This window comes from Anser anser, assembly GCF_964211835.1.
Source record: "Anser anser genome assembly, chromosome: 1".
NCBI classification, from domain to species: Eukaryota; Metazoa; Chordata; class Aves; order Anseriformes; family Anatidae; genus Anser; species Anser anser.
Genome location: NC_139720.1, coordinates 185,886,737 through 185,912,848, shown reverse-complemented (window position 1 = coordinate 185,912,848; position 26,112 = coordinate 185,886,737). Strand labels below are relative to the sequence as shown.

The 26,112-nt window shown below is 37.6% G+C and overlaps 1 protein-coding gene across 6 annotated transcripts in view; it reads right to left on the bottom strand.

The window, feature by feature from the left end:
• Nucleotides 1-3,132: 3,132 nt before the first annotated feature.
• The window catches only part of LOC310883824 (uncharacterized protein), a 71,986-nt gene continuing 49,006 nt past the window's right edge, over nucleotides 3,133-26,112 (bottom strand). The window contains exons 3-6 of one of the 6 annotated variants that reach the window (XM_083804778.1): nucleotides 25,168-25,240; nucleotides 12,416-12,505; nucleotides 4,849-11,364; nucleotides 3,133-3,953 (exon numbers count right to left, since the gene is read on the bottom strand). In XM_083804778.1, coding sequence (XP_083660904.1) covers nucleotides 3,892-3,953; nucleotides 4,849-6,010 — 1,224 coding nt within the window. In that variant the 5' untranslated portion in view covers nucleotides 6,011-11,364; nucleotides 12,416-12,505; nucleotides 25,168-25,240 and the 3' untranslated portion in view covers nucleotides 3,133-3,891. Of the gene's footprint in view, nucleotides 11,365-12,415; nucleotides 13,035-20,403; nucleotides 22,708-25,167; nucleotides 25,241-26,112 lie in introns of those variants that run through there. The other 5 variants (XM_083804773.1, XM_083804774.1, XM_083804777.1 and 2 more) reach the window with 5 other exon arrangements.

Genomic DNA, 26,112 nt, shown 5'->3' with positions numbered 1-26,112 from the left:
TATTGTGATGAATTGTGACCTTAGTAAGCTGGGTGAACACAATCAGAGGTAGTCATAAACAAAACAAGAAATCCATATGTTTCTATCTGAAATTGACTTACATTTTACAAGAAATGCATTACCTTACTCACTGACCCCTATGAAAAGCTAGAAGTATATGTAAGCATTCTGGCTGAGAGCACTTTATTTTGTAGCCCCAGGCAATGATCTTACATATCATGTATATATTACTGTTAAAAAGCAGGCATATAGAAAAGCAACATTAGAAATGAATCTAAAATATTTTTTTCAAAGCTAGGAGTATCAGTTCTCTGTGAAGCTAACCTGAAATACCAGTCTAAAATCATTAGAAAAAACAGATTTTATAATGCAAAAACATAAAAAAGAATGTGCACCAGAAACTCAAATATGTAATATGCTAAAATATAATGGCTTGTCTGCCTCCTATAATAGGATTAATGACTTGATTGAGAAATTCTGTTCTGTTAGTCTTTGCAGTCCCTTATAACAATTCGCAGTCTAATAAAAGTGACTTTTACTAAACTTTGACTGAACCAGAATTTATCACACAACTTACTTAATTTCTGAATGGGTCTGCTGTAAGAATAAGTTGGTGTGCAAAGGAACCACCAGCCTTCCATAAGACATTAAGCAGGAACTCCCCTACAGGAGGGCATTATATGCCCTCCAACCCCCAAAAGGCCACATGGAACTGAATTAGTGACTGCTGCTGTAGATATCTTCAAACTGCATGCACGTGGGGAATGTTTGGTTCCAGGAATCTATGTCTAGTTGGATCTAAACACCTTAAGCCACCTTTGGTGTAGAAGTAGGCATCATCTTAGAACTACCTACCTGCTCCCATGGTACTAAATTATTTGCTAAGGTAGATACAGCTGATGTACAACTCCTGATGAACTGGGCCTATATTTTAATGTAAAATTGAATATGAACTGCAAGGAAATAGTAATTTAAAATGACAAATCCACAATCTGCATGAGCCCTGTAGCAGCAGAATAGTATCTTATGAACAGGTGAAAATATATGGCTCAGTCCTCAGGCTCTGGGGTTCAGTGATGGTTTTTTAATTACTTTAAGTATTATTATTATTATTATTATTATTATTATTATTATTATTATTATTAAGAAGAAGAAGAAGAAGAAGAAGAAGAAGAAGAAGAAGAAGGAGAAGAAGAAGAAGATCCCTTCTCCACTAGGGCTTGAGTTTGTTCTCTAGGAAGAATGTCTGGGAGATTTTGGAAAAAAAGGTAGGCTAAATACCTCTAGACAGTCCTAGCTAAGAGTTTAGGCCACAGAACTTACTGAAAACATAAAGGAGGGGCAATTTCAAGTGTTCTTTGAATGTATTCCATTTGGTGAGTAATTTTTAAACCCTTGTAGCAAGTGGGTTTCAAAATGTAACATGTAGTCCTCCGCTAATTACAGCTTGAAGATATTTGGCTGTACTCCCTCCAGATTAGGTTTTTGGCTCTTTTCTAACTCAGGAAGAGATTTAATGCCACTTGCTGGTTCTGCTGTAATACGTAAAGCCCCAATTGAACAATGCATTCCCTTGTCATGTTGTCTTTGTTTTCTGTTTCTATTAAGTGAATGTTGATGTTTTTCAGAAACCAGAGAAAACCACATGCTAATATGCACTCTGGTATTTCCAGGAGAGGCAGCTCTCTTGGTGTAGCTTACTGCCTGCTCTGACATCCACGCAGGGGATGCTGCATGGCTGAAGCACTGCAGGTATTCTCAACTAATCTCCATCTCTCCTCAGGAGCCAGAGCTGTCTTACCTCTGCTGCCCCAGGCAGCATCCTTGGGACAAAATGTGCTCTTTGCCATCAGGAGGGAACATAAAAATGACATTCATTATGAATTATATTCACTGTACAGTATATGTATTTCATCTGAATATAATATCTCTTCTTAATTACAGGTGACCTTAAAGACCACAGAGTAGTTACCTAACCAAAACAGCACTATGCTAGAGCACAGTTACTATCAAAGCTTGAAAGGAAATTAAGAAAAAAATAAAATTAAGAAAAAAATAATTGATTGATTGGAACCAGTGGAACGAGGGAAATTGTTTTTTTTGGGGGGGGAGGGATGCAAAGAGTTGTTATGATGTTTTGTGTTGTTTCTGTAACAACAGGTGCAAAACTAAATGGTCATACTAATGCTTACACTGTTCTATGAAAATACATTTTGGAAAAAGGAAAAAAAAACATTTTGTAATTTGTTTTTATGTAATATTTTCCTAATAATAAGGCATGGCCTGTCAATATGGATAAAAACAATACCAAAAAATACAGGAACCAAGTCAGCTGAAATAATGAATGACCAACCTATGCAACAAGAGACTCTGTGTAAGTCCCATGCAAAACTCAAACACCAAGAAAAAATGCGTACAGGCCTGGATTACATGGAGAAGTATGGCATGTACATAAGGTCACACAGCAAAGGAAAAGATTGAATAGAAAGATTTTGTGTAAAGTAACTGAAGTTTTTCCCACCCTGCTTTCCATCGAAGATGTCATTATCCGTGCTTTAAACCAAGAACTCGCTGGTTATGAAAGGCAAACCCAGCAAAATAAGTGGCAGTTTTTGTTTCCTTTTTTTGTCTGGTCTTTAATAGAAAGTAAAACTAAACATGGCTCTACTTTTCCCCACAATCTTTAAGACCTAATTTGACAGTGTTCACTCTCTACCATTAGCAGCTTTGCCTGAAAATAACGCTGCTAGAAGAATGGAAGTTTTAATTTTATACAACGTTTTGGTGTTTACATACCAAAGTTACTTCAAAAGTGTAAACTGCCTTAAAACAGTCTATTCTGTAATCTGGATCATCAAAGATAAAGATGATAAAATATAATTCACCATTTTTGCTGCTTATTTGCCCTTATACAGATTGTGAGCTTTACCAATTTGTTTGCTACTGAAAATTTATTACAAATGAATGACCTAGTGAAAATGAAGTCCTGGCTTATCGATGTCTTGTAAGCAACATACCTAAAATTTTGTATTGAGGTTGTGTGGTGGTTTTACTCAGGTGGGCAGTTGAGCTCCACCAGAACCGCTCTCTCACTCCCCCCCCCCCCCCCCCCAAAGAGGAAGGGGGAGAAAATACAACACAAAGAGCTCAAGGTTTGAGATGAGAATGATTTAATTAAAGGGAAAGGGAATGAGGGGAAAAAGAAACAAAAGAAACAATAAGACCACATGGAAGCACAGAGAGAAAGAAAATAAAGTTATTATCTACTTCCCATCAACGAGCGATGTTTGGCCACGTCCTGGGATGCAGGGCCTCAAAAACGCATAGCAGTTGTTCAGGAGGACAGCCCACTCCCCCACGAGAGCCCCCCTTTTTATTGCTGAGTGGGACATCAGGTGTTATGGAATATCCCTTTGGTTGGTTTAGGTCAGCTGCCCTGGCGATGTCCCCTCCCCATCACTTGCCCACCCCCAGCCTGCTGGCTCTTGGGGGCTTGGAGGGAGTCCTGATGCAGTGCCAGCACTATGCAGCAATAGGCACAACACTGGAATGATACCAGTGCTGTTCCAGCTACGAGTGCAGAGCACAGCACTGTGTGGGCTGCTGCAGGGAAAGGTGACTCCATCCTAGACAGACCCAACACAACCTCCACCCCTTATTCCATAACATTTGTGTCACACTCAGGTCCCACATAGTTTAGTATATAGATATTCTCATCACCATTGTTCTCTGTCCATTAAAGTATTTATACTTCTGTACTTCTTTTCATTCCATAGATCTTTCCCAAAAATGTTCATAAAAACTGTTGATGGTTTCGGCTTCATCTGTCAAAGTGATCACTCAGGGCAGGCGAAGTTGATTTTCTTGACACCAGCATCAGCTTAGCTCACATCACTGTTGCACTTGCCCGGTTCCTTGCGAAGTTGACCTGTTGTTGGTTCTGCAGCGTCCTCCTACAACACATAACTTGGATTACAGATTAATTTTCTCCCAAGGTTAAATCTCCTTGAGGCACACACCTGATATCCCCATCCTTCTGCATTAACCACCAGGTATACCCTGGTCCTTGGGCGAAGACAATCCCACAAGTGGGTTTGCCTTTTCCCATGGCAGGAGCAACCCACACCGCCTTCCCCATCCACTTCCCTACATGCACTACAGGGACTTTAGCTTTTCCCACAGTGTGTAGGGGTTTTGTTTCAGCAGGACCAGGACAGCTGTCAGACCCCCTGTTGTTAACTAGCCAAGTGGCCTCTGGTAGATTTATGTCCCAATGTTTCCACGTCCCAGCACCCAATGCTCGTAACATAGTTTTTATCCATTGTACCTCTTAACCTTCCCAGAGGCTTGTGGGTGATAAGGCATGTGATACACCCACTCAATGCCATGTCTCTTGGCCCAGGAGGTGACCAAATTGTTTCGGAAGTGACTCCCATTGTCGGACTCAATTCTCTCTGGTGTACCATGACGACACAGCACTTGTCTTTCCAGGCCCAAGATAGTGTTTTGGGCCGTGGCATGGTTTACTGGATATGTTTCCAGCCACCCAGTAGTTGCTTCTACCATGGTAAGTATGTAACGTTTGCCTTGGCGGGTTTATGGGAGTGGTCCAATGTAGTCAATCTGCCAGGCCTCACCATATCGAAACCCAAGCCATCTCCCCCTTATTCCAGGGAGACTTTACCCTCATGGCTCGTTTGATTGCAGCACAGGTCTCACACTCATGGGTAACCTGTGTAATGGCCTCAATGGTCAGGTCCACCCCTCAATCACAAGCCCATCTGTATGTGGCATCCCTCCCTAGATGTCCTGATGTTTCATGGGCCCATCGAGCTACAAACAGCTCACCCTTACGTCCCCAGTCCAGGTCCACCTGAGCTACTTCAATTTTCGAAGCTCGATCCACTTCTTCGTTGTTCTGGTGTTCTTTGGTGGCACGATTCTTAGGCATGTGGGCATCTACATGGCGTACCTTTATAGCCAGGTTTTCTACCCGGGCAGCAATATCTTGCCACAGGGTAGCAGCCCAGATAGGTTTATGTCTGCGCTGCCAGTTCTGTTTCCATTGCCGCAGCCACCCCCACAGAACATTTGCCACCATCCACGAGACAGTGTAGAGATACAGTATTGGCCATTTTTCTCTTTCAGCAATTTCTAGGGCCAGTTGCATAGCTTTCACTTCTGCATACTGACTCGACTCACCTTCCCTTTCCATGGCCTCCACAACTTGTGTGGGACTCCACACAGCAGCTTTCCATTTCCGATGGCCCCCTACCACACGGCAGGATCCATCAGTGAACAACACATACTGCTTTCTGTCTTCTGGCAACTCATTGTATGGTGGTGCTTCTTCAAAACGAGTTACCTCTTCTGTCAGTACTCTGAAATCCCTGCCCTCCGGCCAGTCCATAATCTCTTCCAGGATTCCTGGGCAGTTGGGTTTCCCCATTTGAGCCCGCTGTGTAATTAACGCTACCCACTTACTCCACGTAGCGTCGGTTGCATGATGCGTAGTGGGGATTTTCCCTTTGAACATCCAATGTAACACAGGTAGCCGTGGGGCCAAGAGGAGTTGTGCTTCTGTACCAACGACTTCTGAAGTGGCTCGAATCCCCTCATATGCTGTTAATATTTCCTTTTCACTTGGGGTGTAATTGGCTTCTGATCCTCGATAGCCCTGGCTCCAGAACCCCAGAGGTCGACCTCGAGTTTCTCCTGGGGTCTTCTGACAGAGGCTCCAGGTGAGCCCATGCTCCCCAGCTGCAGTGTAAAGTATGTTTTGCACAACTGGTCCAGTATGGACAGGCCCAAGGGCTACTGCACGAGCTATTTCTTGTTTGAGTTGTTCAAAGGCCTGTTGTTGCTCGGGGCCCCACTCGAAAGAGTTCCTCTTTTGAGTCACTTGATATAGAGGACTCACAAGCTGACTATAGCCTGGCACATGCATTCTCCAAAATCCCACAAGGCCTAGGAAAGCTTGTGTTTCTTTTTTGCTAGTTGGCGGAGACATAACCGTTATTTTGTTGATCACATCCGTCAGAATGTGGTGACGTCCATCCTGCCATTTTACCCCCAAGAACTGGATTTCCTGTTCGGGTCCCTTGACCTTATTCTGTTTAATAGCAAAGCCAGCTTTCAGGAGAATTTGAATTATTTTCTTCCCTTTCTCAAAAACTTCTTCTCCTGTGTTACCCCATACGATGATATCATCGATGTACTGCAGGTGTTCAGGAGCGTCCCCCTGTTCCAGTTCCAGTTCCTGACCCAATACAGGTTGTGATAGTCATTATCAATACTCAGGCTGTACAGATGGTCAGCTAAATCTCATGGCACTGCTTGCAATGTCCAGTCAAAAAATTTAATCATAAAAAACTGCTTCCAGCCAAACTGAATTTGGTCCTAAAAAGAGAGATTTAATCTCAATGATTAAATAGGGTTGACATGGGCCAAATATTCACTTACCATTACCAAGTATATTTACAAAGTCTCCATTCATTTAAAAGCAGTGACTGAATTTTGGAAAATGTAATATCAAAACAATATCTTTCAAAGAAAAGGGTTTCAGGTCTGGTTGTATAATCTCTGTTTATGCATTAACCTATTTCAGAGAAATTCTTTCCAGACTTATTACGACTGGAGACTGGATCTTTTTTTTTTTTTCTTTTCTTTCTTTCTTTACTTCTATGTACTTTATTTAGAATATTTTTGTATGAGTTTCTAAAATGTTAATATGTTTCAGTGTGAGTCAACTGTGAGATAATAACATCTATGTATTTTCTAGCTTTCACAGGGCCAGGCATTCAGCAAATAGCTAGCCAGTGAATCAAATTCAGGTAATCAGATCCCTGTCTGTCCACAACAATAAGTTTTGTCTACTGTTTTTTTTTTTCTTTTTTGCTTGTTTGTTGTGGATTGTTAACATTTGTGTATTTAAATTAACATGCACTTTTGTGAATATGTAAAGGAAAATTTAGCTGTTCGAATAGACACAAAACCTTATGGTTCTGGAATTAGAAATATGAATACTTCCAGGACATCTTGTATATCAACATTTTTGTAATACTTCCACAGTACCATATGTTTTCAGTGGTTTTGTCCAGTTTAATTTCTCAGTTTGCGAGTGGTAAAACTTCTGCTTCCTCTCCAGAGAAATAAAGCAAAGCCTGTTCCAAGGAGAGCTGACCATTACCTTTTTCTTTTCCTTCAGAATTTAAATTTACCAACCCATTGCTTGTTCTGCTTATATTTCTCCTCACCCTTTTGAAGCAAATAGGTTTAAAAGCTCCCACAAAAGGGAAAAGTATTTCCTTTTCTCCATATATTACAGGTATGACAGTCCAGTGAAGGACTTCTCAAAGTCAGAATTAAAAGCACAGGAGCAAGACGATGGAGCTCCTTTCTTCACGGATAATTCTGCTTTCCCTTCTCTACAGCTCCTCTAAGTTTCTCCTTGCTCCATTTTACTAGCATATATGTCCATCATACCTTTCATTATTGTGACCCAAAATATCATCTTCATCTCTTGTCTTCTCCCTGAGCACTCAGACAACTGAAAGAGATGAATAGGGCAGATTAAGAGTACTACTGTGCTTTTTTAGAGAAACTGCTCAAAGATCCAAGGTTAAAAAAATTGAACTTGCAACTGAAAGAGTGGGAGGAAGATGAATACAGAGCCAATTAAAGCCTGCACAAAAAAGATAAGAACATCAAAAAGCATCTGTCTCCTCAAACTCTAGCATTTGATGCAATGATGTTCATTTTCAAAGCAGTACACAAACATTAATTATTCCTCACAATACATCAGTGAGATAAACAAGAATCAGTTAATGCTAGCCAATGAGGTAGGAGGGAAAAGATTTTTATTTTTTTTACAAGTATATTAGGACAAAAGGTCATACTGAGGGGAAAATAAAACTTCATGAACAAATAAAGAGAGCAGTGAAACTAGCGATGATTATAACAGCACCAAGATGCTGAATTTTAGTCACTAGAAATTGAGTATTTAACCTGAGCTAGCCAGCCTGGAGTACCTTAAAAGTCCTTGGAGAAAAATGGCGACTTCCGAGTGTGGTTCACCCCACATGGATTTTTATCTTTGAGCATCTCTGGCAGTGTTTCTAACTCTTTTTGGCTGTGAATAAAACCTGGAAATTCAACTCCTGCAAAGGAGATATTGATGGCCACCTTAGATACCTATGAGGTATCTAACCCGCCAGTATAACCTGACAAATACAGCCAGCATGGTCAATGGCACTGAGAGAGGATTCTGCTCAGCCTAAAGAAAATACCCATGGTGAAATTCATCTGTCTGAGCACAGTGCATCACCTTGGAACATCCCACCTGGCCTCCTACTGATGATCCAGAAGGACGTGAGCTTCATTTATGTCCTTCATCATATCTAGTCTGTGTACGACTCGGTGCAAAGTGGCCATTCCAGTGAGGTAGCTCAGATGAGGTCAGGTGGGTCTTGATATGAACCCCATTTCTGACTTTTGCATGATTAAATAAGGAGACACAAGTCCATCCCCTTGTATTCATCCTTGCCTTTCTTCTCCTACACTGAAAGCTCTCTGTAAAGGACTTTGTTCTATTATGTGTTTGCTCAGTGTATATAGTACAACATGGCTCTTACCAATGCCTAGGGCTCTCAGTACAGCAGTACAAGTACAATCATGAAAAAGAATTTTCTTTAGAGAATAATAATAAATCATTTTTTTCTGAATAAGTATGAAATGACAGATGCATTGGGGGAAAGGAGGAAAGAAAGGTGAATGTGGCAAGATTGTACTTATGCAGAGCATAATGGAGTGTAAATGGTAACCTGTATAGTTTCAAGAATACTTTTAGCTCAAACATTACTTTTGCCTTTAAAGGGGAAATAAAAATCCATTTTCTAATAACTAGAAAATACTATTACAAAAATGAAACAACAAACAAACCTACTGAAATCCTGAAAACTGCACAAATTTTTATATTAATCCATACGAATTATTGTCATTGTGATTGCTAATTATTCATATTGCTATAAACTGACTCTGCTGAAGGAGAACACCTTATATCAAATACCGTATTGCAGTCACATGGTCACTACACTGTATCTCTGGAATTTTCTTTATATGCAGAGAAAATTCAGACTCAGTCTGACATTTTTTCCCCAATTTATTTGAGCTCACTTAGGCTTGGAATACCTTTGTGTGGTAAACCTCATTGTTTAATTCTTTTGGATTAAGCTAGTTAAAATGTGGCATAATAATAGTCTAGTGTATGGCTGTCCAACAGCAATATTTTTCATGCCTGTAGATTCTGTACAGGATTGCTGGATATAATTGCAGTGAAGCCCAAATGTTCAATAAAAAATCTAGTTAATTCATCATATTCATGCCTTACAGAAAAGAGCAAGCCAATGCCCAGATAGACTCTGAATACATAATAAACCAAAATGAACATTTAAACTTAGAGTTTCCACTTTGCATTTTCTTATTTTTTTTTCTGTTTCGTTACTTATTTATTGAAAACCTCTCATGAACTCTCATCGCTGACGTATCTGAATCATCAACTTATAGGTTGAGTCATTCCATTAATTTGGGCTTGATAACATTCAGCCAAATTTACAGACAGTAAAACATATTTGTAGGCAAATTACCAGGAAAGAAATAAGCAAAAAAACTATCAGACAAAGCCTAGTCCTAATAACTATAATTAGGCACCCTGTGGTTATCTACATTTTGTGCATTTTGATTCCAGTACAGTCTTTATTAGTGAGTGAAAGAACTGGTGTTATAACATTAGGAGATTGATCACTTTCTAACTTACTTCTTTTCTTCCAAAAGATTCTTGTTAAAACCTACCTTATTCGGGAGAGTTTTACTGTTATGTGTTGAGACGAAGCGTGACACTGAAAGTGCAGTGGAGGGTGGGAAAACTTGCCTCTCAAGGAGACATTGCTCTGCAGTTCTGCTGATCTCCAAGTTCAGAGCTCAGCAGGCTTTAATCAAAGGTGACTTTGAACCTTTGCATGAGCTGGAACCTGTTAAGATATTGCCTCTCCACTTTCTCTTCCTGTGCAGCCCATCATATCCTGGTCAAACTCTGGCTGGATGTGATTTTAAGTATGTATGCTGGAGGTTGCTGAGCTGCATCCTAACAGCATCACTCTGTGTGAAAAGGCATGCCTACATGCAACAACATAACTCAATAAAGAAATACCTGAGAAAGCCCCAAACACTCAGGCAAGTCTATGTGGCCCAGTGCAGTTACTCACAGTCCAAGTCTCAGAAGCTGTGAAGCCATATCAGCCTGATGCTGAGCTTTCATCTGGCACTAGAGCTATTCCGTGCAATAAACTGCTTCTGGCACCAGCTCTAGTTGAAAACATTTTATTATTTATTTATTTATTCATTTATTTTTCTCCTGGGTTCATTATTTGTCTAGATTAGTGGGTTTTTTTGTTGTTTGCTTTTTTTGTTTTTTTGGCTTACTTACTGCTTGGCCAATTTAGGCAAGAAGGCAAACCCTGAATGTATAGGAGGTATATAACAGAAGAAAGTACAGTTGAGATGTCATTAGTGATTACAAGAACCTGGACTCAGCTCAGGCTGCCATGGCAGTCCATTGCAATTAGAGCATCTAGCTCATACTTCTGAGACAGGCTTCTCACAGGTGTCCTAGGTGTCTTCCCACAGAGCTGAATCACAGGGTAGACGCAAAAATTGACATCCTTGTGAGATTGCTATATAGATATGTGACATAAGACAATGAAAATAAAGACTGCATCTTCACATACTTGAAGAGATGGTAAAGGGAATGCAAGGATCATTAACTGGTGAAACCTATTCACAAGACATAATTTTCAGCATATTTTTTCTAGTCTTCAGTCCTACACAGCTGCAGTGGAGATACCTTCAGAAACATGCCCTCCACTCAATACAATAACTGGAGGGATTTTATACATGCATTTTGCAAAAGGATGAAGAAGTTTTTATTGGGTCAAAGTAACAGATGTACTTTATGCGGTCAGTTCAGGATATCCAGTGTTTGGAGAAAAAAAAAACAAAAGAGTGAAAATATAGGATATTATCTTCTTTTTATATGTGAACATTCCCACTTAGTAAACTGGTCAACACCATTATCCTGAGTATTTATGTAATTGACACTTATCACTGGGCAAGGGCAATGCTTATTTAAATGTCTGTCTTGAAAGAGTCTCTTTCTCTGGTCCAGCTGGGATGCAGTTGACTTTTCCCACAGTAGTCCATATGCTGTGCTCTACACTTGTAGCAAATGAGACCTTCATAGACATTCTTCTGAAGCCAATTTACACACCTTGCCATTGAAATCATTCTTGTAATGTAGAAATCTTCATTCTTCGGAAAGGGATTTGAGATAATTTAGTCATGACTCAGAACCGGTAACTTTTCAATCATTCATCTTTTACTACTGAAATACATGCATTTTTTTCCTACATAATAGCATAGATTAGGAACGGCAGGGTTTTGTGGTGGTTGTTTTTCTCCTTATGTTTTGCTCTTGTGTAACATCATGTTTGTGTATGCATGTTTATGCAACTATGTATTCATGTGTTTTTGTAGTTATGCTGCAGCTACTGTCTTATGTGAACTTTTATTATATTCTTAATAATGTCTTTTCGAAGAATGGTGCAACCAAAAATAATTGTTTTTGACTATAATTTATGCCTCTATTTCATAAACGTGTATCTAATCCTTGTCATTAATGAAATTATTAATTATGATATTTACTACCATCCATTAAACTCTTAAACTTTCTCAGGCCTAAAATTTCTTTCAAGCAACATTTGCCAAATCCACTTTAGTCACCTTTTTATTCCTCTAAAAAGTCTTGTATTAAATCCACTCTTAAATCCACTCTTCTCCTATTACCTTTTTAATTGCCCACAAAACACTGTATCAAATGCTTCATTAGAGATCAATTAACACATGTCCTCTGATCAATAGACTCTTAGTCAGAACTACAAAACAAAAAGCAGAAAACAAGCAACCAAACTATCCACTCTATCATTTTTAGACACTGGGAAGAAAAAGTAGTAAGAGGATGCCATTTCCTCTAAAATGAGTTTTTCATCACCTACACATTTTCCCACATACCTATCTCCTGCATGGTTTAATTGTGATACTGACTGGAATAAAGCATTTTGTTTGAGTCCCATGAAGTGGCAGTGATGTCAGAAGCAATTACAGTTAAGATTTTAGTTGCTTCTATTCCTGACCCCACATCTAGAGTAAGTTGGCCTGCATATTTGTAAGCAGCCACAACTTCACATCATTTTCATCAAATAAATTTTGCCATTGGAGACAGGCAACATTGCCAAATTGAACTTCAGTAGTGAACACAGTACGAACTGTCTATGAACATGCATAAATTGTCTCCTTTCCTTACCCTCATCTACAAAGAAGAGTCAAGGTCTCCTCTTGGTGAATATTTTCTGGTATGTATGGTGTTTGAGATACCAGTTTATGAATGTTGGACCTGTGATGAAATAAGGATTATATATATATATATTGGGAATATGTAATATATATGTAGCATGGCTAATAGTAGGATGCTAATGATAACACAACTAACTATAACAAAACATGAACTAGAAATTACATGAAACTCAGCAAGTTCAGTGTGAGCAGATTCATTGGAGCATAAGACTGAAAAGGCCTCTATCCTGTACAGCCTGCCTTTGAATTACTTTGTATTCCTCACATGCAATAAGACAATTCCTAGAATGATATGTTTATTTGTGGGTTTTAAGATATAGAAAATTGAAACACTTCCTCGGCAATTCTGAGATTATAGATAAACCTCATCTGTCCTCCCATGCTCATCAGGGAAACCAGGGAAATTTATAACAAATAATTATTATCACAATCCATTTTAATTTCACTCACTATGCTTCAATTCAAGACTATTTACATGATGAAAGTGGCATGCTGAAACTGACACAGAAGAAACTAGAACTCTTTCCTTATAAGTCATTTCATAACTTTAACTTTAAGTGAATGGTCTAGACTAGGTCTTAAATTTTATTGCACTGCATTGCCTTTAGAAAGGTAAAACATGGTAGAAAAAAATAGCTATTATAAAATAAATATTTGTATTTACAGAGAAAAATGTACCACTATGCTAAAACTGTGTTCCTGATCATGGATTTTGGAAAATTTTTAGTCTATGTGCTAATAAATCTACAAATAAAAACAATTATCATAGAATTTACAAAGTTTTTCATATCTATAAATAGATTTTTATGTAGTTTCCTTAATAACTTTACTTCGAGAACTTAAATTATTAAGTACACTTCTTCATCACTTCTGAAGGATTAAGGCTGTAAAAGTAAACAAAAATTCATCTCGTAACTGCAGATTGTTTCTGCATTCATATGCTTGCCAAATGCCCTCCCCAAGCGAAATAATTATTTTGATCCCCACATTTTAGACAATCAAATTCAAAATCACTTCTGACTTTGAAGCTTCTGTACAGATTCCCTAGGTTCTCTTCTCCCAGTTACAGTTCAGGTAATTTTTTCTAATTTACAGTTTGAAAATTAATGTGCTGGCTTTATTGAAGTACTCTGTCAAAATAACTTTTTCCAAGCTACTTCAAAACTAATTATAAATGTAATACCATTTCATTTTGCTGCACCTTAAAACATTACATTTCCCTAATACAAATTTGACTCCAGGATCCATAAAGTAGCTGACTATTGTCTCAAATTAGTCTTATTATCTTGTTTTCCCGATAAAGAAGTCACGCTGCAGAGAAGTATCCAACGCATACATAAGCAACCAAGAGCAATTCCATTACTGCACATAAAAAGAGTAAAAGATAAAGCTGGTCTTTCTCATCAATGCACAGAAAACTAGATTAGAGAAAATGAGACATATGTCAATTAGCTTAGGAATGTGTTTCCTTCCCACCATTTGGCATCCACAGCCTAATTACTCAAATATATTCTCAGAGAAAATCCAGGAAATGTAAAGAGTAACTGACATATTATTTTACGTGCTAATTAGTCTTTTTGTACATCATTAAAATGGTTCTGAAGCCAATCTGCTTGAACAACTGTACGCCTCAATAACAAGAAAGAAAATAGACATAATTATTACAAAGTTTTCTTCTTCACATCTCAAAAGGCAGCAGGTGTTTTGGGCCATCATCTGGTAGCAGATTCCTCAGACATGTCTAGCCATGGCTGTCTTCAGTGTTGGCACATTCTGGACAGACCAATCTTTTTCTTGTCCTCTTCTGGCACCCAGACATAGCCTCATCTCAAATTTTTAAACAACCTCTGTTTTTTAGAGTATAAGTCAAATCCACTTATAAAGTAAATTACCTAAATTCCTCTAAGCTGACACCTCTGGCACCTGGTCTTGTCACTAATATAGAGTCCAGTAGATTAAATCAAGGGTAGATTTTATTATAAGCAAAAAGAAGTAAGTATCCTTGGTGCCCTATGGCCACGGAGAGCCTGTGCAGCTCTGTATGCCCTCTGCACAGGGCTGTGGCTGTGTTCAGAGGTGACCGAAGAGCCATGCCATCCCACCTGAGGGAATAACACATCCCTGCTTAGCTTAGTGCATGAAGTTGCCCAGAGGCTCTCCAAGAGGTGGCCTGGCACTGTATGACCTGTATTCCTGTCCATCTCTGGTCCCCATCCAAGTGCCCATGTGAAGTGGCCATGGTAAAGCCTGAGACAACCCAGAACCACCAATGCCATCGGGGACACCAGCCATGAAGAGAAGTTATGGGGAAGCACCACAGACCAAGCACGGCCAGTCTCTCCCCCCATTCCCATATAGGTCTCTTCTTTCCCAGTTCGGACGAGAAAAGGCTCCCTGTATCCCTTCCTTTGCCCTGCTGCTTTCTCATGGCAGCTGCCTCACAGCTTTTGGCTCAGGTGACATTAAGGAAGAGAAATTCCCCAGCAGAAGCCCTGGTTTGGTAGCAAGCTAGAGGCAGGACCTAAAAATACACCAACCCAAGGTACCCTGGAGATCTCTCTGCCTGCCTTGTATATGCCCACATGTCAGTCTCTCATACATACATATGTAATCACAAACACGTGACCTCTTATGGACTACTCATCTTTCTCCACAAATCATGTACTTCTAAGCTGTGTTTCTATGAAGGTTTTATATATTGTCTACACAGACAATAAAGACTTGCAGCAGATGATCCTCTCTAAACCCAAGAAGTAGGACTGAGATAACACTTCTAAACTTATTAATAGAAGATGTCAGGTTTGGCACTCCACAGCCCATTCTGTCCTGTTGTTCCAGTCTTTGGTGAGTACCATACTGACATACTAGAGTTACAGGTCATGAGGTCCCCAGATCTAAATTCACCACTATTGTCTGTTGTACATTTTTTATAGAATGACATTTTGTACTTGAAGTGTCTTTTACTGGGCTTTAGTGCTTAGATAGTTTACTTTGAAGTTAATGGACAAGGAAAGAATGGACTGGAAGGAAAACATATTCCACTGAGTAAAGCAAGTACATTAAAGCTGTGTGCATGAGCATTTCAAGAATCTTACTCAAATTCTTCATTCATTTATCTCACTTTCATAGAATAGAATAGCTGAGTTGGAAAGGACCTTCAAAGATGCTGTAGTTCAACAGCCTGACCACTTCAGAGCTACCCAGAAGTTAAAGCGTATTAATGAAAGCATTATCCAAATGCAAATGCATCTTGAACACTGACAGGCCTGGGGCATCAGCCAACTCACTGAGAAACCTGTTCCAGTGTTTGACCACCCTCACAGTAAAGACATTTTCCTAATGTTCAGTCCGAACCTCCCCTGGCACTGCTTTGTGCCTTTCCTGCACGTCCTGTCATCTGTTACAAGGGAGAAGAGATCGACACCTCCCTCTCTGCTTCCCATCTCATATGTGTTTTTTGTCTGTTTGTTTTAAAACTTCATAGGGAGACATGTTTTGTGCTGAATGAGGAACATGGCTTTTGCTGCATGAGAGGAAATTAATTTTGAAATACCTTTAATTATTACTGTGGTCAGAATATGAGGTTGCTAACTCAGCAGAGGCAAAAACAGTAGTGCAGAACATTTGTCTGTTCTGGCGGTAATGTGATTTATAAACACTTAGGTGCCAGACCTGGCTTGGAGATGGTCCTAAACTGCATGAATTTCTCAGTAAAAGATGCCACATAGTAGTGAACCTACCCTCACTTCACACAATGGCAGTATTTTGCCTGGGTGAAAACAAAAACTTTTGCTTACAGCTATCTAACCTGCAGAGAGTGGTTACATGGATGTTGTCAACCAGGAGACGACATGTTAAACACTTAAGTTCACCATCAGTAACACCAAAGGTAAGGAGTATAACTGAAATCCAAATGATCACCTCCCTTGACCTACTAGCAAATCTCTTCCTAATGTAACTCAGGAGGCTGTTGCCCTTATTTGCCGTGAGGACACACTTCAGCCTCTTGTTCAGTGGGTCCACCAGAATCCCCAAGTCTTTCTCTGCCAAGATTTTTTTTTCCAGGTGGGCATCCTTACTTGGTGGAATAAAACTAAAAATAATAAAACATAGTTTTATTGTTTAAGTTACCTTTTGAGCATAGAAAATTCATCACTAGTGATGCTTGTCCCTGTGACTTATGTAATAGCCAAGAGAGGGAATGTGTGGTAACATGAAAAGATACAGGAGCACATGTCACATGAGATAGGTATTATGGCAAGTATGGAAGGTTTTAAGAGCTCTCGTTTGTCCTATTTTTCCCCATCTCTCTCAATAAATGTGTCTTCTTACAGGGAACATTTTCCTCTAAAACAGGAGAAAACGAGGCCAAGCTGTGCACAAACTGAGTCTCAGAAGACCCATTATAACCTTCGCTAGAAGTGACCTTACACAATGCAAGTTGAAAATGTTCCTTCAGCTGAACACTGTGGCACAGTGAGGCCAAGGGACATTTGTAGAAGACGGCACAAATGAGCATGAACGGAGCCCATGGAAGGGAGTCCTGCTCTCTGTACACTTTATGCTTACATTAAACAGCTGAGGGCCCCTCATGTCCCAGGATGTCTGATGTCCTTCACTCCAATAGCAGAAATCTCTCATTCTCCTCCTGACTGCTTCAGCTGATGCAAAAGCAGGAGCAGTATTCGTATTACTCCTTGACTTTTACCAATGGTTATTGCATTGGAGAGCATCTATCCAGCAGTGCTTGCAGAGTAAAGGAAGCCATCAGGTGCCTAGCTTTTGCACTAGTGGGGATTAAGGCAGAGAGGATTAAGGAGATTAAGGCACAGGAATGCTTATCTGGTGTGGTCCAAGTGGATTTAGGGTTGCAGAAAGGATACAGGCACTCTGTTGGAAATAAAATGATGCCAGCTGAAAGCAGCGCTCGGTACCAATGTACTATTGTATGAAATAGCATGCCTGTACAGCTACAGTCATCCTCTCTAGGCAGCAATCCCAAAACAGCAGCTCAGGCAGTGCAAAATGGCTCTTGCCTACAGTGTAGCACATGAATCGTCTCTAAAATGGCTTGTTCAGACACACATGACAACCTCTGACCTGCGGTCTTTGACATCCACTTGACACCCCTCTGGCCATATGACATATTTTTTTTGTGTGGATGTTTTTGTTTCGAAGTATCTGAAATTTTTTGAACATCATGTCACAACCAACTAGCAGTGTGGTTTCACAGTTTGATTCTGAGGGTATGTGTGGCATTACCTGGGCATGGGCATGAGATATCTGAGGAAAAAGCCTGTACAGTACTAGAGGACTGCGGAGGATAAAGGAAACCAAACTGTGATCATGATGACTATTGGGAGGAATCTTTGGAGTGATCAGTCCATGAACAAGTCATATTGCTTTGGAGAGAAGCTGGTTTATACTCGAGTATAAACTCATTCCAAAAGAGAACGCATGTGATGAGATGTGTGGAGCAAGACACAGGACCGAACTGGGGACATAAATTTGACATCTGCATTTCAGTTTACATTTACAAAAGAGAATGTAAAATGCTCCTGTATCACTCAGTGGAGAAAAGTTCATTAACCAGATGGTTACTGTAGTGACAAAGTACCTGGTCAGTATCTACATGAAGAATTTTGGGATAGCTACATGAAGAATTTGGGGGGAAATGTAGAATATTTTAGAAAGTGTGTGCACTATTTCTTTTTCTCCAGGCAATTGCTTTGCTGTATTCCAAACGTTTCTTCACCGTTCATGATTAACTATTTGAGAAAATTGGAGAAGGCTCAGAAATAAAATACATGTAAATGCAGTCTTAACGACGGAAGGAAAAACACTCATGACAGTGAATGGCAAGTTCATTCAGAGCTAGAATTCTTCTCAAGATGGTTCTGTCTGTCCTGACAGACAAAACAACATACTGTTGTTTTGAATCAGCTTTCATAGCACAAATGGATGTGTTTCTATGGACCTCACTAACTAATCATAATTTGTTATTTTACTTTAAAAAGTAAAGTTCTTATCGAGTCTGTACTTCATGAAGTGAACCTCTGATAATGACAAAGTCCATCTTCATCCAAAAATAATCACACACCATAAAGCCTGAGTCTGCCCAGATGGCACCCCTATGCTTCTTGAGTCAGGGGAGTCACCACCCAGTGCTGTTTATGTATTTTAAACAATGAGAAGTTATTGTCAGATGGTCCAGATGAGGCCACAGTACTTAGCTGGCATTGAACAAGATTTAGACTGGAGGAGTAACGCATGAAAAAATTTAAGAAAAACATTTTTTCAAGGTGGGACCCTGGTTCCTGCACCAGAGAGGCTGCTCACCACTCTCAGTCATGGCAGAGAACATGTACAGCACATTCCTGCAAGCAGTTGCACAACTGTTTGCAGGAATATGCTGTACATGTTCTCTTTTTCAATGGAGGGTTTCTAAACCTGATTCACATTGTTGATTTGACAAAACATAGATGGGAAAACACTCTTAACCTCACATTCAAGGAGAAGGAAATGTTATAACTGCCTCTGAATGTGTGATGATATATCTACCCCAAAGAGAAGGGACATGGCCCGCATCTGGGAGATAATATTTGATGATCCCAGAATCTTATGAGCTCTGTTGTGTCTCTGAATCTTGTCATGAAGTGAATGAACAGTTCATTCTTTGCTGTTTTATAAATCAAGTTTCATAAATTTGTAGGATTTGTATTTTGATTTTACCTCCAAACTTGAGAAGTTAAAGACAGACAAGAAAACTTGATACAAAAAGGAAGATGCTTCATCTCTACTGTAGCACAATGGAAATCCATAAGCCCAGGACATTCCAAAATGCTTTTTATCTGAATGTTTTGTGTACGAAATTGAATAAACTGACAACAGATCAGTTCTGATTTTACAAGCCTCTGGTCCATTTAAAATGAGCTTTCTTTTTAATGTAACATTATTTTTAATCTGCACTAGGAATAATTTACTCTAAAAGCAGTGCTGGATCATTTCTCTACTTACTTATTTACTGTCTGAATTAACCGTCATCTTTAATCAATTACTGTGAGCATTTCTTCCTATTAGTTTTCCCCAGAAAAGTACCTGACAATTTAATAGCCCTTAGGCAGTCTTTTGATTTCTGACAAAGCAAAACTGAACTAAATTCACCCATCTGATCCTGTTAATGTCAAAACAGGGACAGCTTTTTCTATCAGTTATCTGGTTTTAATTTCTGAAGATGTTTGCAAATTTGGAAGCCTCGGCTTTACAAACATCAGAACTTTTTTTTTTCTTCTAAGTTTTGCCTTTGAAAATAAATTGTTGCCATTATAACAGTCCCTGTTAAAAATAACTTTCTTAATTTTTTGTATTGAAGAAACTCTATTAAGTTTTTTTTGTTTGTTTTTTTTGTTTGTTTTTTCAAATTGCTGTATCTTGGGGACAGGTTATTTTTTTAAGGTGTTGAAAATAAACTGGGAAACAAGAATGGATTTTAAATTAACTTTCTGCTATTACATTATTGAATCATTGCATTTACAAAAGACACATTCTGGAATTGTAATAGCAATTTATGATATTAATTGCCAGCAATGGATACATATATTACTAAATAGAGAGAGATTCTTGAAAATATACCTTGATAAAACTCATTGTTGACCAAACAAAGACACTGGAGGGAAAACTATAAGTTGCAGGAAAATATTCATGCACTCAAGTATCTATGCAGTTCTAGCACAATTTTAATACTCTGTAAAATGTATGTTTAAAAAACACAGAAATGACATAAAATAGTTTTTCAGAGATCACTATACAGTCAATGAATACAGTTAATGAATAACTAAACAGTCAATGAATAACTCTTCAAAGTTAGCTAACTTTTCAAAGTTTTGCTTTTTTTCCTCTGACAGTATTTATTTGTCTAATATATGGTTATGTACTTACCATTTCATATTAGTTCTCCAACAAAGTGAGAATGAGAAGAAATGAAAATCTGATCCACTGAAACCACTACCATTTGCACTGACTTCCATAAGGCCAGGTGCTATTTATTTTGAAAGCTAGAGTATCTAATAATCACGGGTTAACCTTCCAGCCATGGAAAGGTTGTTTCTGCCTTGACAGAACAGATGCAAGTTCATTTCATAACTTTGAGCCTGTTAGCAGCAGACCAATACAGATTTTTTACAGCAGTTGTGATTTGGATTTTCTAGGAGGCAGAATGGCATGCATTGTTTTTGTTTAACTAGCATCTGTTGATACTTTCACATAGGAACAATCTGATTCTGAAACAGGAAACAGGATGGGTGTGGGGGAAAGATTCATCCTCACCAGTGAAGACAAATTCTTTTCTTATTTATTTATTTTTTTATTATTATTTTTTTTAATTTAAACAGCATTTCCAAGCTGTCTGGTAGACATAGGAGTTATAGGAAGCTTCAGAAATAGCCAAAATATCCCCAAACAGCCACAAAGAAACAAAGAAGCAAACAACAACAACAAAGACATGAATTTAGCTTCTACTAAGGCTTACTACTCATCACCTGTCTGTATCTACATACTAAATCCTGGATGGTTACTTCACTCTGGACTTGATTGTAATGTGGTTGAATAAACAGCACGGGGAGAAACAGGTAAAGTGCCGTAAGTGTTCCCTGTCACACGGATTAAAGCATGAAAGTAAATGGGGCAGTTCCATTGGGAAAGGCAGGCACTTACCTTCTGTCCCACTATCCTTCCCCCTCTTTCCTTGGTGAATCTGATAGGGCAGGATGATTTGTTGTGTACAAACACAGAACAAAAGGTCTGCTCTGAAGACTCCGCACTGGTTTTGTTTGTGTTTTTTCTTTTTTTTTTCTTTTTTTTTTTTAATAGATAATTCAATATGCCCTCAATTGGTTAAAACGAAATTGTTGATCTTTCTTTATTTTCTTCCATTTGCCATCTCATTTAAGAGGAATTTACTTAACTTTGCTTCTGTTTTTCAATTTTTAATCCTTGACCATTTTTCTGAATTGTTTAATATGTGGAATAAGTCCTTCATTGCCTCATCAGTTTTTATAACACATTACCTTTTTGCAAACATTAAAAAATGTCAGTAAACTGCTTTATTTTTCATCTGGGAAATCAAATGGAAAATTTATTCCTGACATTTTTCTTTTTAAAGACAGCTAACAGGATGAATGCATACTGGAGCAGAAAGTCTCTCTTTGATTACCTAGTCTGACTTGTGGCAAAGGACAAAACAGAACATTTCACTCAGCCATTCTTGCACTGAAATCTATGGCACCAACCTTCACTGCACAGCTCAAGGGTTACCTTGCTGCTTACAAAGCCCTACAACAAATATGAGAAGTATCTGCTGGCCACTGGCATGATATAATAACGATGCTGCCCATAGTATATTGTTTGCACACATGAGCAAGCAAGGACCTCTTAATCTAGACTATATACAGAAGTAATTTGAGGGTTTACATAAATCACATACTGTAGCTTTTTTACTCAGCCAATGGGGGAAAGAACCATAATACCATGAACTGTTTCATCCTGAGCAAATTCCAGTAAATTAATGAATTAAGGCGTAGTTTAAATAAGATACGTCTCAGTCAGGCTGGTTCCTAGGCTACCGTAGGCTTTCCTTTGGGTTCTCATACCTGCTATCTCCCCATGCTCTGCTGCCTGTCGTATTCTTAGTACCACATCTTAGAAGGAGGAATGGTCTTGGAGGTGTTTCTCAACTAGCTAGACATGGGTGACCTCTTTATTCCTCATTTAATATTTTGTCTGGTGAAGAGAAAAGGTCATTTGAACTCCATGAGATGAAACTGTCCCAGCCCCTACTATTCCAGCTTATAGCTATGTCTTTCTAAAACATTTTCTTTTAAGATTTTCTAGTATGTTTCCAGACACTGCATATCAAAGACTTTATGTAAGACTATATAAAGATTGACAGACTGTGTAGAGCTTCTCAGCCACAATCAAATCAATGTTTAACCAAATTCCCAATAAACTAAATAGACTATGAAAAGTGTTTAGGCTTCACATTCTACTAACTATTAGGAGCACTCCAAGATAAATAATTTTTTCAAGTTTTCTATGAAATATATCATGATTTTCCCCCTTGAATTCTACCTTGAAATCCAATAAAAACATAAAAAAAAATTATGAATAAAAAAAATCTTGCAAGCCCTTCGGAAAAAAAAATCATATTCACCATTAAACATGTATATAATACATTTTTTTCGAATGCATTTTTTAAAGTTTATATTTATTTATTAAAGAATTAGTTTTATATAACGGGAGATCTTCAAAAGAGATTTTGGCAGCTTCATCTGAAAGAATGACAAGATTTCACACATACTTTTCTCTTTAGCATTTGCAGTTTTAGATTTGCACTGCAATGAAGTGCTTACCTTTCTACATTCAAAGGAGACATTTCTGGAACCAGGAAATATTTCCTGTTCAAGTATTTCCTGTTAAACTAGGCCCTGAAGACTGTTTAACCCTTTCTAAGACATTGACCTTTTGCGGCAATATTCTTGGCAAGAATACTTGATTAGGGACAAAAAGGTCTTTCTTTAATTTACATGCTTGCACAAATCTCAGAGGTGCTTCTCAAACCCAGCTTTTTTCAGAGACAGCTGTACAACGGGTAGAGGAATTCCTGAAGGTTCACTGCACATATGTTGTGTCAGTTGAATAAAGAGAAAAGGTAGTATAAAAGTTGAATAGTTATAAAATTCTATAGGTCAAAACTTCAGAGAAACAGCTGCAAAGAAACAAGTGAAGGTTATACTGTAGCACTTATTGTGAAAAATGTCAGAAGACTGTTGTTTCTCCTATCTGAGTAGATGAACTGTTCATTCTGGTGAGTAATGATGGTCAATATTTAAAAGCTATGCTATATTTGTCACATTAAAAAAAATGGATGAAAAATGCAATGTAGAAACTCATTTATGTATCTCTCTTTTTCTTTACAACTGTTAACTCTGTTAACTGCCCCCCAACCCCCCCCCCCCAAAAAAAAAAAAAAAAAAGTATTTGGAGATCTATAGGGAAGAAGAGTTTCAGTAATTCAGACCCAGCAAATAGTTTGTTTTTTTTTTTTTAATGATAAGGCAATCAAAATCAACAGCAAGTTATTGACAAATGTAGAATAAGACGACTCTTGACAAGGATCTAGCTACAGAATTTCATTTCCTGATAAAGAAATTAGGATCCAACACAGAGAATTTAAGCATATGTCAAATTACAGACAGATATATTGATTGTGCATTACAGTTTTGCTGGATCTGGTCCCTAAATCAGTTTGCTAAAAATATACACTTTAAACAAAGAAGAAAGACCTACAGAAAGCAGGAATCCCGTAAAATAGGTAGTTGCTAGATTCTGAATTATAATTTATTATTGTAGTAATTTTTTAAAACTTGCTGATGCACTCAAGGAAAAGCAGTACCAGCAGCTCTGAAAACTATGGAACCAGGTCCAATACTGACTAAAATATAAGATGAAGTAATTGTAACAAAATGCTCTCTATTCAATTTACACTAAAGGAGACTGTTCTTGCAAAGATTACTTTAGACAAGCACCTCTTCCTTTAGTTTACTTTGCTAAGGATAATATCCTAATTGCATTGCATTTACTTAAAGAATAGGAAAAAAAATCAAAGCAAATATTTTTGTAGGAGAGCATGTTTGTAGCTCTGTTAAGTATTGTGTAGTGTCAGGCTAGCAGCTGTTCTGAGGTGGAGACATGGTCTCAACTTTGTCTGATGAACCAAGAGACACAGGAGCAGACAAAAGTAGAAAACAACTGGGATCATCCATGTGTGGTGTAGTGGTAAGCGCCTTCAGCACTCATGTTCTCCTGTTCACTTTCTCTGTTATTAGTTTGACATTTAAGGCACTGCTATTGCTGATGTGATGTTGAAAACTCTCAAGCAGACAGGAGAACTTGGGTTTCTAGTACGCTCACTGATTTCTCAAATAAATGAACTTTTGTAGACAAGGAAGGCATTGCTTCATCTACACATGCATTTTAAAAATTAAGCCCTGTTGTTGCCCACTCGTGAGTCTAATCAAAACAAATAATAGAAATAGAAATAGAAATAGAAATAGAAATAGAAATAGAAATAGAAATAGAAATAGAAATAGAAATAGAAATAGAAATAGAAATAGAAATAGAAATAGAAATAGAAATAGAAATAGAAATAGAAATAAATAGAAATAGAAATAGAAATAGAAATAGAAATAGAAATAGAAATAGAAATAGAAATAGAAATAGAAATAGAAATAGAAATAGAAATAGAAATAGAAATAAATAGAAATAGAAATAGAAATAGAAATAGAAATAGAAATAGAAATAGAAATAGAAATAGAAATAGAAATAGAAATAGAAATAGAAATAGAAATAGAAATAGAAATAGAAATAGAAATAGAAATAGAAATAGAAATGGAAATAGAAATGGAAATAGAAATAGAAATAGAAATAGAAATAAAAAATAAAAATAAAATAAAAAATAAAATAAAAATAAAATAAAAATAAAAATAAAAATAAAAATATAAAAATAAAAATAAAAATAAAAATATAAAAATAAAAATAAAAATAAAAATAAAAATAAAAATAAAAATAAAAATAAAAATAAAAATAAAAATAAAAATAAAAATAAAAATAAAAATAAAAATAAATAAAAAAGCTTCAGATGCCTACCTCAAGGAATGAACATGAGTTCTGAGTCCTAAGCAGGAACAGGTGCCTCCTAGTACTAGAAGGTGCCAAAGTCCTAACAAACAGTAAGACTGAAGTCACAAATGTTTCTTTTCTTTTGTTTACTCAGAAAATTAAGTTAATATGATCCTATTTTGGTTCAGCTTAGAAAATCCACAAAATCATAGGGTTTTTCTGGAGTGGGAATGTGTTCCAGAAAATCTGATCCTAAGTGATACAATATTGGACCAAGGTATGAAGCAGAAAATAAACATATAATAAAGAATAAGCCCAAAGTTGATAAAAATGTACAATATCTAGTACATTATAACACAGTGTTTAATATTCTGTAATACTATAACAGCCCCCTCCCCGACCCCCACACACCCCCCCCCAAAAAAAAAAAAAGAAACTGCTGAAAATAAAAGTAGCATTAGCTATACGACTGTAGGAACAATGTAATTTCCCAGCTCTTTACACTTAAAAGTCTGGAGAGATACTTGTAGTTTAGTTTGCATCAGGCTACCAAAACATGGATAAATTTGGATATTTATTGATTTTTTCTTGTTTTTCATCCATCTGATTAGAACACAGAAAACCAACCATACGAGCCAGGACTTTTGTAGGGAGTATTTGTGAGGAGGAAACAAGTACTAAAGCACTAAATTGCGTGCCTTATCTCATTTCCTAATGAATCATTAAAAAGAAAATAAGCAGTAAAGCACCAAATTGCATTTGTTATATCATTTCCTAATTTTTATTTTTAAGTTTCATTTTTATTCACTTGGTGCAAATATTTCCTGACATCACACAAAAAACAGTTGAAATTACTTGTTAAAGTTCTTACAGAATCCTTATTGACAAACACCAAATAATAGGTTTAAAATTGCTAGTAACACTAATCTCATGGAAGATAAGATAAACCCTTCACTTATCATTCAAATTATC